Source organism: Centropristis striata, chromosome 23, assembly GCF_030273125.1.
Source record: "Centropristis striata isolate RG_2023a ecotype Rhode Island chromosome 23, C.striata_1.0, whole genome shotgun sequence".
In the NCBI taxonomy this organism is placed as follows: domain Eukaryota; kingdom Metazoa; phylum Chordata; class Actinopteri; order Perciformes; family Serranidae; genus Centropristis; species Centropristis striata.
Genome location: NC_081539.1, coordinates 30,180,900 through 30,198,218, shown reverse-complemented (window position 1 = coordinate 30,198,218; position 17,319 = coordinate 30,180,900). Strand labels below are relative to the sequence as shown.

The following is a 17,319-nucleotide window of genomic DNA, read 5'->3' as shown; positions in this document are numbered from 1 at the left end:
GAATGTGTGTGTGAACGGGCGAATGAACGCAGTCTGTGTAGCAGAAAATACTTCTTGACTAAAAATAATGAAGCGAGACCTTTCCTTTAATGATCAGACGATCTTTAGTGAAAAATAAAGAAGAGCAAAAACAGACAGCGTGTGCGTTCATGCCGTGACTCCACATTTCTTGCTAACACAACAAACTCTGACATAACGTAATCACGTACGTTACGTCTGCTCCCAGAGCATCTTGGGAAATGAAGTCTTTAATGTAACTCCAAATCAATGAAATGAAATGTCTCTTTCTAATCACATATTACACACATGAACAGTTTTTAATAATATCACTGTTAACTTATATTTTGTGTTTCATATTTTTATTGATGTGTATACAAAAAAAAAAACAGAGGGACATACCTACATCAGGGTACATTGGTGTCGACATTAAACATGTTGTACACATCCTTAGATTTAAATTGTATGATTTTAAGAACTAACAACAGTCACACAAAACGAAACCAAATAGACTATACAGTATTTAGATATTTAGACATAGTCTAAATAAAATGAATAAACTGACCACATAAACATAACAGATAAAATACATAAATAATAATAAAAGAGAGAGGGGAAAGAGGAGGAAGTAAAAAAAAATATATATATGTATATGTAATGTGTACATATATATATATATATATATATATATGTGTGTGTATATATATATATATATGTGTATATATATATATGTATATGTATGTATATATATATATATATGTATATGTATGTATGTATATATGTGTGTATATATATATATATGTGTGTATATATATATATATATATATATATGTGTGTGTATATATATATATATGTGTATATATATATATATATATATATATGTATATATATATGTGTGTGTATATATATATATATGTGTATATATATGTATGTATATATATATATATGTATATATATATATATATATATATATACACATATATATATATATATACACATATATATATATATGTATGTTAACTTATATTTTAACCTGTATTGACTTATTTATTCTTTTACTCAGACAAATCAATTCTCAACAGTCTGTAGTGTGAAGCACTTTGGATAAAAGCGCTTCACGTTTTTTGGCCGATGCTCGCTCGCTCTCTCTCCACAAAATGACACACATAACCTCTAAAATACTTGTGGGTAAAATGTCTAACTTTAGTCATCCTTTGACTATAGATGCAGTAAATCTGTTGCTGAGTGTTTGCTTCATCTTCTGTCTGTGCTGTGAGAACTGAAGTGAGTAAACAGATGTGTGTGTTCTCAGGCTCGCTACAGAGGCATGCCTGAACCTCGCTTCATGTACGGCAGCCACTACTCCTCTCCAGGCTACGTCCTCTTCTACCTGGTCAGAGTCGGTAGGTCACTCTTCATCATTCAAGCTGCAGCGTACGGAGCACACTGCATACATTCAGTGTCTGTATCAGAGCCGGCCCAAGGCATAAGCGAACTAAGCGACTGCTTAGGGCCCCGTGGCCACTAGGGGGCCCCCAAGAGCAATTAACAAAAAATATGTACATATTTTGTTTAATATTTTGCATGCATGAGTGACACTTTCTATATGATCAAAGATATATTATTGAACAAAAATAAAATTTTATGTCAACAACGCCAAGATAAAGAAATGTTTTCACGTTTTTCAAAAATAATAAACCAGATGACATTTTTTCAGTAAGCGGCGTTACAATCGTGCCAATTCAGCACATTGCAGAAGTTAGCAGAAGTAAGGATTAAATGTTATTACAATGTAAAATTATAAGTTCAAAAATCTGAATTCAGAGTTGAGCAAACTCAAAAACAAAACTTAAAATATTTAGTTTAATTGTCCAACTTAAAATTTTATGGAAGTTTGTTGCCTTGAAATTTTGAGTTCACCCAACTTTTCTTTTTTTGCAGTGTAGGAGGTTAGGTCATTTCTATTGCAATGCTATGTATTGCTGGTATGTAACCATCATCTTTGTTTCTCCTGATAAATGAAGCTAACGTTGTGTGAATGTTTTCTCCCCTGCAGCTCCAGAGCACATGCTGTGTCTCCAGAACGGCCGCTACGACCACGCAGACCGTATGTTTAATAGGTACATTAGCTCCACTTCAAATTTGATTAACCATGTAATATAGGATATCATCACAAAACAGTGATGTAACACAGATTTTGCTTCTCACATGTTGGTGTTGAAATAGTGACTGACAACTTGGAAAAACACTGAAAAATATATATTGGAATTCCTTGATACTGTAGAATTTGATTGTATTATTGTCATCCAGTGTATTATGTGGAAAAATCAATTTGCAAAACATGAAAAAGTGTAAAATGTTTATTATGCTTGTTTTTTATGTGTTTATGTGTTTTTTTATGCACACTGTTCATTGCACCTTATTTGTTTCATGGCACCAACATTTTTATAGATTCAGATTCAGATTCAGATTTGACTTTATTAATCCCACAGTGGGGAAATTTCTTTGTTACAGCCGCAAAGTTTCACACAATTTTTAAGATAAAGATAAAAAATAAACAATCTAAGAAAAGACATTTAACAATATACAAATATACAATAATAATAATAATAATATACTATATACAACTTCGTGCAAATGTAAGTGGAGATACTGCATATTCATATGTATTCTGCACGGGAATTCTACTCCTTAATACATACTCCTTCTTTTGACACTTTATTTTTTGTTGTATTTTTATTGTATTTTTATATTTTATTGCTTGAAGTATGCCTAGGTTGTTCTTTTTATTTAATTGTGTTGTTATTGTCTCTGTGTGTAATGCTGCTGCTACACTGTAATTTCCCAGCTTGGGATAAATAAAGTATCTATCTATCTATCTATCTATCTATCTATCTATCTATCTATCTATCTATCTATCTATCTATCTATCTATCTATCTATCTATCTATCTATCTATCTATCTATCTATCTATCTATCTATCTATCTATCTATCTATCTATCTATCTATCTATCTATCTATCTATCTATCGCAATGTAGAATAAATGAATAAGTAACTGCATGTAGTATTTTAAGCTTTTGAACATTGGTATTAACTGACCTACTCTGATTTCTTACAGCTTAGGTGACACATGGAAAAACTGCTTAGAGGGAGCAACTGACTTCAAAGAGGTAAAATGTGACTCTGTATTTAAAGTGTCTTGATTGGTTTCTGCAGAAGAATGTGTTTCATGACTGCTGTCTTTCCTATAATGCAGTTAATTCCAGAGTTTTATGGGAGCGACTGCAGCTTCCTGGAGAACAAACAGAACCTGGGTTTGGGCCGACGGCAGAACGGAAGTTTAGTCGGAGACGTTGTTCTCCCACCGTGGGCCTCAGGTAACACCACAGGAGACTCAATGTCAGATTCTTGTTCATGTGAATTGTTTAAAAATCTTAGTTTCAGTCTGAGTGGTGCTATACCTTCACTGAGTCCTGTTATGATCGATGATGTAATCAGTTGGAAATCACACATAAAATATGTACAAACCAAATTGTCAAAGAGCATTGCAGTAATAAACAAAGCAAAGCAGGCTTTGGATCATAAATCACTCCACACTCTTTACTGTGCACTCGTTTTGCCATATCTAATGTACTGTGTCGAGGTCTGGGGGAACAACTACAAAACCTCTTTAGCACCAGTAACTATCCTGCAGAAGAAAGCGATTCGTGTCATTCATAAGGTTGGATATTTGGACAATACTCATTCATTATTTCTACAGTCAAAAATAATGAAATTCTCTGACATTGTGAAGTTTCAAACTGCTCAGGTAATGTACAAAGCAAAAAACAACAAACCTCCAAATAATATTCAAAAATTATTTAATGAAAGACAGCATAGTTATAATTTGAGGGGAAAACTAAATTTTGACAGGTTCAGCATTCGGACAACCAGGAAAGGCTTTTGCATTTCAATTTGTGGGGTGAAGCTGTGGAACAGTTTGAATATGGAGATCAAGCAATGTCCAAGCATGAGACAGTTTAAAAGAAGATACAAAGAGATGGTTTTCCAGAGTAACAGTAATAAAGGAGGGCTTTGACGTCTCATTACTTGTTAACATGACTAGTTAACTGTGTGATCAGCAGTAAGCTATTGGTCTTAAGGGTGGTGTCGCGTGCTGTGGTGGCTCGGCCTTCTGCGATGGCTGACTCCACAGTTGCTGTGGGCTGACATTTTCAGTGTGTCAGTGAGTAGGAAACATTGGTATGTGTAGGATTATGTATAAGTGTATGGGTATACAGGAAATGTATTGGTACGTTTGTGTGCATCTATGTGTACCGGTTTGGTGTACAGATATGCAGGTGTTGATACATAGAATTGATATCATGAAAATGAGAAATTAGTCTGAAGGAAACAGGTAGTTTTGAGTTTGAGTTTCGATTTTTGATTTCTGACCTGTTAATATTGTTTCAAGTAGTGGGGTGGGATTGAACAAGTTTTTACTTCTTCCCACCCCTTTTCAAATATGTTGTGGCATTTTTATAGAGTGCTTGGTGGCCTAATCAGTGCAGGAGTCACTAGGGCTGACTCCTGTTGATGCATTATTATTATTGTATTGTTGTTGCATATTTGAAATAAATCATTCAAATCAAAAAATCGAAATCCTGTTGGTCATGACTCCAGATGCCAGTGAATTTCTTCAGAAGCACAAGACCGCGCTGGAGAGTCAGTATGTGTCGGAGCACCTCCATGAGTGGATCGACCTGGTGTTTGGCTTCAAACAGAGAGGCGGAGAAGCCGTCGCAGCTCATAACGGTAAGATCACCAGCAGCTGTCAGCATCTAATCCACCAAAACTGGACAAAGACTCATAATTACCTGGTTGTCTTTCAGTGTTTCACCCACTGACCTATGAGGGAGGCATCGACTGTGACAGGTATCGGAGAGAATCCCTCATGAATTATTATTAATGATATTAAGCGTTGTATAGTGCAACTAACACTCCATTTCTGTGAGAAGCATCGAGGACCCTGACCAGAGGATCGCCATGCTGACTCAGATCCTGGAGTTCGGCCAGACGCCCAAACAGCTGTTCACCACGCCGCACCCTCAGAGGATCACGCCACGGTTCCACAACATCACCAGGAGCTCCAGCAGCAGCTCTCCAATCAGTGAGCTGTCTCCAGGTAGAACTGCAGAAACACACACACACACGCACGCACGCACGCACACACACACACACACACACACACACACACACACACACACACACACACACACACATATTCTTGTACTTCTATCTTTGTGAGGACCCTCATTGGAACAGTGAATTCCCTTGCAAGGTTATAATAGTTTTGGATTTTTCATTAGTTTACGTTTTAATTTTGTCTTGAATTTTTGTTTTCAACTTCAGTTAGTTTGAATGAATTTTTAGAGTGAATTTGCTAGTTTTAGTTTTAGTTTTTATTAGTTGTAGTTTTTTGTAATGGGGTATTTGTTGGGTGGGAGATTAAAAGAGGTCACAGTAAATTTTGCCTTTATTTCCTTTGTCTGATCCATTTTCATTATGTATGAAAAAAGTTGACAAAGATGAAAACGAAGGACATTTTCACTATAATTTTAGTTAGTTTTGTAACCACACAATACAGTTTCAGTTAACTATCATTATCATGTAACTTTTAACCCTTAAAACAACGACTAAACAGAGGGTGACAATTCTTTCAGCTGACTTGTATCATTTTGTGACCAATATGAAATGATATAGGTCATAAATAATATTATAAGCTGCTTGTAACTGCTGATTTATTTCCAGTAAATAGTTGCATAGTAGTACATTGGATTAGCAGCATCTAACACATACAAATGTGGTTTTTGTTCTCCATATGTCCCTCCTGCAGTTCTCCCTGTGTTTTAATGTTTTCCAGCCTCTCAGGGTGAGGACTCGTCCTTCGAGGACCTGACTGAGGAGAGCCGGAAGTTGGCCTGGGCAAACATGGGAAATATGAAACCCATTTCCAGCCACAAGATCCATAAAGAGTGAGTCAGGAAGCCTCCGGCTGGCTACAGTGATGACAACGTACAAATATAATTGTGTTGCTGCTCCATTTATAGCTGAAATGAAAGCTGTGGTGCAAATATGAGGAAGTGAGAGCAAAGCTAGAAGGCAACTGGCAGCTGCAGAAAAGAAAAAAGGAACTCATTAACATGTATTGTGAGGACACTTGTAGGGAGGGACAGCTGCTGTAAATCTACTTCCTCCAGTTTAGAAAAATGATTTCTCACACTTCTAAACAATGCACTTATCACACATTTCCATTCTACTGCTTATAGTGTGGCAGCTATGTTAACATAAGCACATACACTACCGGTCAAAAGTTTTAGAACACCCCAATTTTTCCAGTTTTTTATTGAAATTCAAGCAGTTCAAGTCAAATGAACAGCTTGAAAGGGTCCAAAGGTAAGTGGTGAACTGCCAGAGGTAAATAAAAAAAGGTAAGCTTAACCAAAACTGGAAAATAATGTACATTTCAGAATTATACAAGTAGGCCTTTTTCAGGGAACAAGAAATGGGTTAACAACTTAACTCTATGGAGTCTTGGGCTATTTTGTCCATTTTTGAATTCTTTTCATGTCTTTGTAAGTCATTTTGTGTCTTTTTTTAGTCATTTTGTGTCTTTTTTGATCATTTTGTGACTTTTAGTGTCTTTTTTTTAGTCATTTTGTGTCTTTTTTTAGTCATTTTGTGTCTTTTGGTGTCTTGTTTGGTCATTTTGTGACTTTTAGTGTCTTTTTCTTAGCCATTTTGTGTCTTTTTTGGTCATTTTCTGACTTTTAGTGTCTTTTTTTAGTCATTTTGTGTCTTTTTTTAGTCCTTTAGTCCAACATAAAATGTGATTTTGAATCTTTTTTTTACTTTCAAAACACTATCATGCTCAATAAAGAATTTTAAATGTCTCAAATGTGCATTAATTTCAGAGTACACTGAGACATTAAACTGCATCATTTTCAATTAAATTCTGGAAAAGTTGGTGTGTTCTAAAACTTTTGACCAGTAGTGTACGTCCTTCCAAATGTATCTTCTCCATATTTATGCATGTCTTCTGTTTTTGTCTAACTGACTCTTTCTGTTGAATCTTCAGGGCTGTGACGGGCATCGCTGTGACTCGAGACGGAGCAGCTATTTTCTCCACATCCCAAGGTCTGAAAATTGTCTTTCCATCTCAAATCAGACACAGAAAGCATCAAAGGACAGCCAGTGACTCACAGATTTCTCACAATCTGAGTTACAGATTTCTTCCCATAACAATAAACTGTTTGTTAACACGTTTTTGTAGTAAAACGTGTCACAGGGCAGAGAGTGTGGAGCCAGGCCTGTTTCATGCTGCATTATGTTGAGTGACACTGTGTTGAGGTTTTATATGAGCTCTCCTGCCTCTAGAGGGCCTCTGCAGCTCTATTACCAATATGGTGCAAAGTGATGTCATCACAGGAATAAAAGGCCGCACTACAATAAAAGTTGGAATTTGTTTTCCCATCAGAAGCAGTGAGGTGAACAGTTTTACAAGTAGAAAGGGCAAACAAATTACAACTTGGTTCAAAGGGTTACTATGGAAGAAATTCTCTGATGACACTGCACTGCTGTCCCTCCTCTATGGTTCAGAATCTAAGCTTGAGAGCGCCCTAACTGATTTTATTTCCTGGTGTGACTGTAACTTTTTGGATTTAAACCAAAGAATTCATTATAGATTTTAGACGTAAGAAGGAAATTCCTACTGAGTGCATTATACATAACCAAAAAGTTGAAATTGTTTCATCATACAAATACTTGGGGACCTTTTTTGACGACCATCTCAAATTTGAACAGAGAATTCATCTTCTCAGGAAACTAAATTCTTTCTCTGTCAGGCCTGTTATACTCTGTCGTTTTTATCAAGCATTTGTTGAGAGTCTTTTGTGTTTTTCCTTTATCTGCTGGTTTCATTGTCTTTCAGTCAAAGACAGAAACAGCCTGACTAGTATTGTGAAGTCATGCTCTAAGATTACCAGAATAAAACTAAGAGACTTAAGTTCCTTTTGCAACCAGCAAATCCTCCGTAAAGCTCAGTGCATTTTAGCCTCCCCGAGCCATGAATTCTCTCTGTTACCTTCAGGGCGCCGTTATGCCCTTCCTAGGTGTAAAACAAATCGCTTCTCCAAATCATTCGTCCCCCTTGCACTAAGACTTTAAAATTCTTCATAGGGTTTTTATTTTATTTTTATCTATCTATTTTTTTTTCCAATGTGTCCATTCTAAGCTCCATGTTGTCTGATGTGTGTTGTGTCGACTATTTATGTGTTGACTATTTGTTGCTGGCCATGTGGGCCGTATGAACCACGACAACCTGCTGCTCAAAATGAATTGCCCCTTGTGGGATTAATAAAGTAGTTTGAATTGAATTGAATTGAATTGTTTTTGCCAGTAAAAGTAAAAAATAAGATAAAAACGTCCTGATCCTGATAAAAAGATCCTGCAAGGGTAAAATCCTGGGACACATTCATGAAATAATCACTTAGTATTTCAGTGCAATGAGAAACTTTGTCAAACTAATTACTTTATTATTTCAATACAATGACTGACTTAGAATATCAAAAAATGAGAAACTTTCTCTTAATAATGAATGAATATCTTAAAAAAAAACTTTTCTTTAAATTATGACTTAGTATAACCTTCTCAAAAGATAATAAGTGATTATTTAGGAGAAAAAAAATATTTTGCAGAACTAAGTCTTTATTTAAAGATGCTAAGTCATCATTTTGAGTTTTCTAATTCAAGTGACCTGCAGGATTTTTTCCCCATCACATGAAATGACCATCCATACATTACATCTCAGTTAAAGCTGAATTGCAGTGTTGTTTTCTCTTTTGTGGAGAAAAGTAAACAGTTGAATCCTGTATTGTTCAGCTGTATCACTCTTTATTGCAGACTCAACACTTAAAATGTTTTCCAAAGAGCTGAAGGACTTCCAGAGGAGCATGTCCTTCTCTAACATGGTATGTTTCCCTTCACTTCCTCTCTAATCAACACAATAAACTACTTGGACTACTAGTACTACTAAACTGCTATTTTTCAGGCGTTATCATCATGTTTGATGCTGGCAGATGGGAAAACGGTGGTGTGTTCTTCCTGGGACAATAATGTGTATGTATAGTATTTAAACAGATTTTTCCAAATGATCTGAATGACTTCACACTAACACATGTTTTCTCCCCTCAGTTATTTCTACTCCGTCCCATACGGCCGGCGGCAGGACACTCTGATGGGCCACGATGATGCCGTCAGCGAGATGTGTTGGTTTGATGACCAGTTGTACACAGCGTCCTGGGATTCCACTGTCAAGGTACAAACTAAAGAACTTTAATGAGAGGAGACTGTTATTACTGTATTTATTTAGCCTGGGTATACCCAGACTGCCTTGCACGCTCAAATTTCATTTTCGAACCTCCAGGCAGTCTGGAAACCAGGGAGGTTTCTTAGCCCTGTTTTAGGGATCCAATCACAGAGCGGGGAGGGACGGCAAGACGATGACGCGTACTACTCGGCAGTCGGAAGCTTGTAGTTTTGTAGTTTTCTTATGGATCCAACATGGCTGCTGCAGACTCCTGTTTCACCACGAAAAAGGATGTTTTAGCCTTGCCTCCGACAGGATTTGGGAAAAGTCTAATCTACCAACTAGCCCCGCTACTAGCACCGCTACTAGCGCCGCTACTAGCCCCGCTACTAGCGCCGCTAATAGCCCCGCTACCGTAACGCCGGTGATCTCGCTAGACTCCTGTTTCACCACGAAAAAGGATGTTTTAGCCTTGACTCCGACAGGATTTGGGAAAAGTCTAATCTACTAATATACCAACTAGCCCCGCAACTAGCCCAGCTACTAGCCCCGCTACTAGCGCCGCTACTAGCCCCGCTACTAGCGCCGCTACTAGCCCCGCTACTAGCCCCGCTACTACCGCCGCTACTAGCCCCGCTACTACCGCCGCTACTAGCGCCACTACTAGCCCCGCTACTAGCCCCGCTACTACCGCCGCTACTAGCCCCGCTACTAGCCCCGCTACCGTAACGCTGGTGATCTGGCTACGAGCTGGGGGACAGCAGCTTGTTTATTGCCCATAAAATCAGTGGATGTGTGGCTGAATGTGAACATGCTGCAGAAAAACATTGCAGAAGCAGAATTGAGCATTTTAGCCTCAAAGTAGAGATGGGCTAGTCTGTCTATGTAAACCATATATGTAAGCATCAATTTCTGTCTCTCTACTACGTCATCTGGTATAACTGATCTGATTGGCTAAGAGCTACCTACAGACGCTTTGATAGACATTCGTAGCGCCCAATAAACGGCTCTGGAGGATCGTAAACCACGCCTCCTCTACGGAGAAATGAACGGCTGGTTTCCAGACTAATCTCATTTGTGATTGGTCTGGTGTTAGCCAGGCTAGTATTTAGTCATAAATGTATCACATTTTGACAAGTTGAGGGTCTTTTACAAATGCAGAAAGCATGATATGATATTGTTGCAGACAAACTTGGTGCATGTTTTGTTTTATGTGGTGGCGTCTAATTTAGAGGTGACAGTTGCAGATGATGTTTATTTCACAGGTGTGGCAGTGTGTTCCTGACGGCTCCTCCAAGAGATCACAGTTTGAGTTACTGGCTGAGTTGGAACATGAAGCTGGGGTAAGTAAGGAGGCTGAAGCATGTGCAGGGTTTAAATATACAGGCTGTCTGCGGGGTTTTAAAGTCTTAAAACGTCTAAAATCCCAAAATGTTAGACTTAAAATGTCTAAAACTCTCTTAAAATCTCATGAAATGTATACAATATGATTTTTTTACGTACTTTTTTTTTTTTATACGATTTTGAAAGGTTGTTAAAATGTATTCACGTTACTTTTATTCAAAACAAATGCATAAACCTCAGCCTTGCTTTTAAATGTTTTGATTTTTGAGGATGCTATAACATAACTAAAAAGAGAACTAAGTACCTGTGCAGCCCGGTCAGAATTAAACAGTCAGAATTTAAAGTTTTAACAAATATTAATTCACAATAGGGAGGCCTCTTGTGTTTTTAGTGAGGTTAAGCTTTTTTTATTCAAACGTTGAAAGAGCTGTGAATAAATTCATACTTTGCAAGTAATTCCGGGCCTCCGATTTTTCCTTCATGTCTTTTGTACTTTTTTTTTCCAGTATGGATGTGAAATGGGTCTAAAATTCTTTTCAAAATATCTTAAATTGACTTGTTGACACCTGCAGAGACCCTGTATATGAACTTGCTAATTTTCAGGTTCAAATTGGTATTTTGGGTTTCTTGTGAGCATGTTCTAGTAGAAACCCAAAATACAACTTTAAACCTGAAAACGAACATAAAATATATTTGAAAATGTTTGTTAAACACTGGAAAGCTGTAACAGTGCCCATACAGACTTGCTTATGTCAGTAATGTCCCGTCTCTTACACCTGTGTACAGGTGAACACCATAGGTCTGAATCCAGCAGGGACGCTGTTAGTGTCCGGCTGTAAAGACGGGACGGTCACCATCTGGGACACCAGTAGCTACGCAACACTGCAGCAGATCCACTGCCACACTGGAACCATCCACCACATGGCCTTTAGTCCTGGTATGTCTGGGCAAACTGGTTGTACTGGTCATTGTGTAAAGTTGCCTTTTTTTTAATTGAATTAAGCTTGCTTACTTTTGTGACATGTGAAACAGGGTGGAAATAAGTCAGGATCATCTTTTCCCGAGTGTTTCTTGTTGTCGTACTCATTTTGTCCACAAGAGAGATAGTGGTGCGCTTCAGACCTACAAGTATTATAGCAACAAATTACTGAGCATAATGATCCTGACAATAAATAAATACAAAACACAGATGAAAAAATGTAACTGACAAGACTTTTTTTCCCACCGGTTTCACAGATAGAAATGATGTGTGATGATGTGTAATGTTTGATTGAAAACTCTTGCAACTCAAACATCATGAAAGAAACAAAGTGGTTTAGTTTTGACATTGATTTTACACACGTGCTAATAATTACCTTTTTTGAATGAATTATGACTGTTTATTATAAAAGAAATGTACAACATGTCTGCAGGTTGCTGTTACATATGAATGTTAATATGCAGTCTGGATGGTTCAGCCCATACTAAATGCTGTGAAATTGCATTTGAATATCTGAGCAAACTTATAAATTGATCCTATGTAAGAGCAATAATTGGCTCTGATAACCTCCCAAATCAAACCAGCAACTGACAGTAACCACACGTGTCACCTAGTAACCATGGCTACAATAACGACTGTGATTCATGCGTCCTCAGACAGCAGACACGTCCTCAGCGTTGGAACAGACTCCTGTATGAAGGTTATTGACGTCCAGACGGGGATGGTGATCTCATCTGTGAAAGCTGAGGAGGAACAGAGGTAAAAACGCACCGTCGGCACATTTTACCCAAAGCACCAGGTCACAGCAGCTCTGTAGAGCAGCTGTTCTCAAGCTTGGGGTCGGGCCCCAATTGGGGTCGCAAGATGATTTCTGGGGGTCGCCAAATCATTTTGGAAGTCAGCTCTGTCTCCACTGTGTTAAAGTGTTCATGTGTTGATGTGTTTTAGTCTTTTTGGTCACTTAACGTCTTTTTTTAGTCATTTTGTATCTTTTTTTAGTCATTTTGTGTCTTTTTGGTAATTTTGTTTCTTTTTTGGGTCATTTTGTGGCTTTTTCATCTTTTTGTGGTCAATTTGTGTCTTTTTTGGTCATTTTGTTTCCTTTTTTTCATAATTTTGTATCTTTTTTTAGTCATTTTGTGTCTTTTTGGTAATTTTGTTTCTTTTTTGGGTCATTTTGTGGCTTTTTTGATCTTTTTGTGGTCAATTTGTGTCTTTTTTGGTAATTTTGTTTCCTTTTTTTGGTCATTTTGTATCTTTTTTTAGTCATTTTGTGTCTTTTTGGTCATTTTGTTTCTTTTTTGGGTCATTTTCTGGCTTTTTTTTATCTTTTTGTGGTCATTTTGTGTCTTTTTTGGTCATTTTGTTTCTTTTTTGGGTGATCTGAACTGTGCGTGTGAGATTGTGTTCAGTGAGCGGGGGTCACGGACAACATGCATGTTAAATTGGGGGTCGTGACTCAAAAAGTTTGAGAACTCCTGCTGTAGAGAGCCTGATGGTCACATGCATTTGTTTTAAATCTTATTGTCATTATTTTACAAAGCGTTTCTTTGCTAAACTGCACATGTAATGGATTAGTTCCATGCTGAAATAGGTCTTTAGGTAAAATGGTGTTAAATAGCCTTAATATCTGTGGATCCAGGTGCTTCTGCTGGGATGGGAGCTCTGTCCTGTGTGGGGGACATTCTGGGGACCTCCTGCTGTGGGACCTGCTCACCAACACTGTCACCCAAAGGATCCCTGCACACTCAGGTAGAGCCCACCTGCACACACTCAACCAGGTTCAACATCCATGGGAATGTTTGTTTGCTTCTTATAATGAGTAACAGAAATAGTCCCTTCTCCCTCTGAACCACAAGCTGCTCACGGTGGTTTTTGTTGTTGCTCCTATCACATTTTCTTACTGTTGCATTGTTTTAACTGCATTGTTTTCCTCTATGGAAAGAGCTACAGTACAGGTCAAAAGTTTGGACACACACCTTCTCATTCAATGTGTTTTTCTTTATTTTCATGACTATTTACATTGTAGATTCTCACTGAAGGCATCAAAACTATGAATGAACACATATGGAATTATGAACTTAACAAAAAAAGTGTGAAATAACTGAAAACATGTCTTGTATTTTAGATTCCTCAAAGTAGCCACCCTTTGCTTACTAGAATATAAGACATGTTTTCATTTTTATAAATGAAACCTAATCACATTATATTAAGTAGTTAAATTGAGCCCTATGTTTACAAAATGAAAACGCTGTTTACATAAATTCATCACGACATATAGTCTAATATTTTATTTAGGATATATAACTGAGTGAGTCCATTCTGCATAACACATACTTTTACTTGTGATACTTTAACCCATAAGAACCCACGGTGACACCCATGTAACAAACACTTTAAATATTCTAGAACAGGGGTCTCAAACTCAAATTACCTGGGGGCCGCTGGAGGCAGTATCAAAATGACCAAAAAATCTAAATTACTTAAAAAAGACAGAAAAAATGACTTTAAAAGACACTAAATTCCTTAAAAAAGACACAAAATTACCAAAAAAAAGACACAAAATGACAGAAAAAACACTAAATTCTTTAAAAAAGACACAAAATTACCAAAAAAAAGGACACAAAATGACAGAAAAAAACTAAATTACTTAAAAAAGACACAAAAAAACACAAAATTCCTTAAAAAAGACACAAAATGACAGAAAAAAACTAAATTACTTAAAAAAGACACAAAATGACTAAAAAAAGAGACACAAAATGACTGAAAAAACACTAAATTCCTTAAAAAAAGACACAAAATTACCAAAAAAAGACACAAAATGACAGAAAAAAACGAAATTACTTAAAAAAGACATAAAAAACGTACAAAATTACTAAAAAAAGACACAGAATGACCAAAAAAACCCACATCATAAATATATTCTGCGTGGTTCACTTGGTCTGTGATATATCCCCCATAACTTTCCTTTATGGATAACTGGCTCTGGGTTCTGATGGGTTAAGTACATTTTGATGCTGGCACTTTTGTTCTTTTACTTGAGTAAGTTTTGAATGCAGGACTTTTACTTGTGGTAGAGTAATTCTGCAGTGTGGTATTAGTACTTTTACTTAAGTAAAGGATCTGAATACTTTTTCCACCACAGGTGCCGTCACAGCCATGTGGATGAGTGAGCTGTGCTCCACAGTGATCACCGGCGGAGAGGACCGGCAGATCATCCTCTGGAAGCTGCAGAGTTAAAGGACCGCTGAAGGACTTCCAGTGCAATATTCTGAACAATAACCGGCCAAGTATCCTGCAGACCACATGACCCGACATCTGACTCTGAGCTGACTCCAGGAAGAGCTGGCAGGAGCTGAAAACAAACTAACAGCAGTTATAAAGTCCTGTTAGTCCCAAGCTGTCTGCATATTGAGAGAAAATGTCCAAATGCAGTATTGTGCATGAGAACAGGAAGCTACAACAGTGTACACGCCTTTTTTTTTTCCATTTCTGTTTTCAGCTTATTAGACATTTGTGGTTTTTTTTTATTTTATTTCATATTGCTTTTCTTTTTTTTAAATTAGCGATCATGTATCTATAGCTTTATGTGTATTTTATTCTGTGACTTTAAGTATCTGTCAAAAGCTTCAGGCTGCTCAGGTGTTCTCATTATGCAAATGACACTGATCTCTAAAGAAACCTGTCCCGTGTCCTGTTTGTTACCATTTATTATCTATTTATATTATATATTAGTCAGGCGGCTTAGCTAAATAAAGGGGACACGCCGGACAAAAGCACCAAATTTTTTCCACATGCTCTCTGTCACCATAAGTTTAGATTTTTGGTAGGAGCCACTTCATCAAGATTGCAGATTGGAGATGGCACCCATATAAAGTCTATGAGAACCAATATATCTTCCAAACCACTTCGAAGGTCAATCTTGGTATCAAAATATACATTTACTGGGTCAAAGAATCATTTAAAGCTGTTGAGAATATCACTAGATGATTATTATAATAGGTCATATACAGTGCATGTATTTTGAAAAATTGATAAAATGCACAAAATGTGCAAGTGGCTGTGGTGCAAGGTGCTCAGGCAAGAAGGCACACTGGAATTGCAAAGATCTTTGTAGTTGTAAATGTAATAAATAATAAAAGATCAAATGATCAAATAATCACCTTGTGATGTTCTCAACAGCTTTAAATGATTCTTTGACCCAGTAAATGTAGATTTTGACACTAAAATTGACCTTCGAAGTGGTTTGGAAGATATGTTGGTTCTCATAGACTTTATATGGGTGCCATCGCCGATTTGCAATCTTGATGAAGTGGCTCCTACCAAAAATTGAAACCTATGGTGATAGAGAGTATGTGGAAAAAATTTGGTGCTTTTGTCCGACTCAGAGATTTCCAGAAAGCTAGTTATGGCTAATGCTAATGCTACTAATGCTAAACTGCACATGTTGCATCCAGTTTTATCAGTGGGGAGTTGTTGTTGTTGTTGTTTTAAGCCATTTTTCTGTGACAGGGTCACTATATTTTAAACAAACCAAATTTTAACGTACTGACCTAAAATCTCCAGCACCTCATTTTTATTCAACATGCCTCAGGTTTCCCATTATAGCGCCGTGTAGTAATCTGCTGGCTGTGACCATCTTCCCTTTTGGTTCCTCTTGATAGAAGTTCTAATGTCAAACAGCAGGTGGAGCTCTTTATGAGCCATCACTGCTAATACTAACTCTCCAGTTCTTCCAAACACAAGTTAATTACAAACTAAATGACTCCTGTCATGGGTGGATTATGACAGCTGTTCTCAACCTTGGGGTCGGGACCCCAATTGGGGTCGCGAGATGGTTTCTGTGGGTCGCCAAATCATTTTGGAAATCAGCTCATGTGTTCATGTGTTAATGTGTTTTAGTCTTTTTGGTCACTTAACGTCTTTTTTTTTGGTCATTTTGTGTCTTTTTTGGTCATTTTGTGTCTTCTTTAATTATTTTGTGGTCAGTTTGTGTCTTTTTTGGTCATTTTGTTTCCTTTTTTTGGTAATTTTGTATCTTTTTTTGCCATTTTGTGTCTTTTTGGTCATTTTGTTTCTTTTTTGGGTCATTTTGTGGCTTTTTTTTTATCTTTTTGTGGTCAATTTGTGTGTTTTTTGGTCATTTTTTGATCATTTTGTGGTCAATTTGTGATTTTTTCTTTTTTTTTTTAGTAATTTTGTATCTTTTTTGGTAATGTCTTTTTTTAGTCATTTTGTGTCTTTTTTTGGTCATTTTGTGGTCAATTTGTGTGTTTTTTGGTCATTTTGTGTCTTCTTTAATTATTTTGTGGTCAGTTTGTGTCTTTTTTGGTCATTTTGTTTCCTTTTTTTGGTAATTTTGTATCTTTTTTTGCCATTTTGTGTCTTTTTGGTCATTTTGTTTCTTTTTTGGGTCATTTTGTGGCTTTTTTTTATCTTTTTGTGGTCAATTTGTGTGTTTTTTGGTCATTTTTTGATCATTTTGTGGTCAATTTGTGATTTTTTCTTTTTTTTTTAGTAATTTTGTATCTTTTTTGGTAATGTCTTTTTTTAGTCATTTTGTGTCTTTTTTTGGTCATTTTGTGGTCAATTTGTGTGTTTTTTGGTCATTTTGTGTCTTTTTTTTTTATCATTTTGTGGTCAATTTGTG

The 17,319-nt window shown here is 36.7% G+C and overlaps 1 protein-coding gene across 1 annotated transcript in view; it reads left to right on the top strand.

Annotated features, from left to right (window-relative positions):
• Window positions 1–15,361, top strand: part of nsmaf (neutral sphingomyelinase (N-SMase) activation associated factor) — a 32,463-nt gene extending 17,102 nt beyond the window's left edge. The window contains exons 15-31 of the mRNA XM_059327505.1: window positions 1,310–1,400; window positions 2,054–2,117; window positions 3,119–3,170; window positions 3,257–3,377; window positions 4,663–4,794; window positions 4,872–4,914; window positions 4,998–5,164; window positions 5,903–6,014; window positions 7,118–7,176; window positions 8,941–9,008; window positions 9,089–9,156; window positions 9,232–9,355; window positions 10,612–10,689; window positions 11,477–11,627; window positions 12,326–12,428; window positions 13,312–13,421; window positions 14,815–15,361. Of these exons, the coding sequence (XP_059183488.1) occupies window positions 1,310–1,400; window positions 2,054–2,117; window positions 3,119–3,170; window positions 3,257–3,377; window positions 4,663–4,794; window positions 4,872–4,914; window positions 4,998–5,164; window positions 5,903–6,014; window positions 7,118–7,176; window positions 8,941–9,008; window positions 9,089–9,156; window positions 9,232–9,355; window positions 10,612–10,689; window positions 11,477–11,627; window positions 12,326–12,428; window positions 13,312–13,421; window positions 14,815–14,909 (1,638 nt within the window). The 3' untranslated portion in view covers window positions 14,910–15,361. The remainder of the gene's footprint in view (window positions 1–1,309; window positions 1,401–2,053; window positions 2,118–3,118; window positions 3,171–3,256; window positions 3,378–4,662; window positions 4,795–4,871; window positions 4,915–4,997; window positions 5,165–5,902; window positions 6,015–7,117; window positions 7,177–8,940; window positions 9,009–9,088; window positions 9,157–9,231; window positions 9,356–10,611; window positions 10,690–11,476; window positions 11,628–12,325; window positions 12,429–13,311; window positions 13,422–14,814) is intronic.
• The last annotated feature ends 1,958 nt before the right edge of the window (window positions 15,362–17,319 follow it).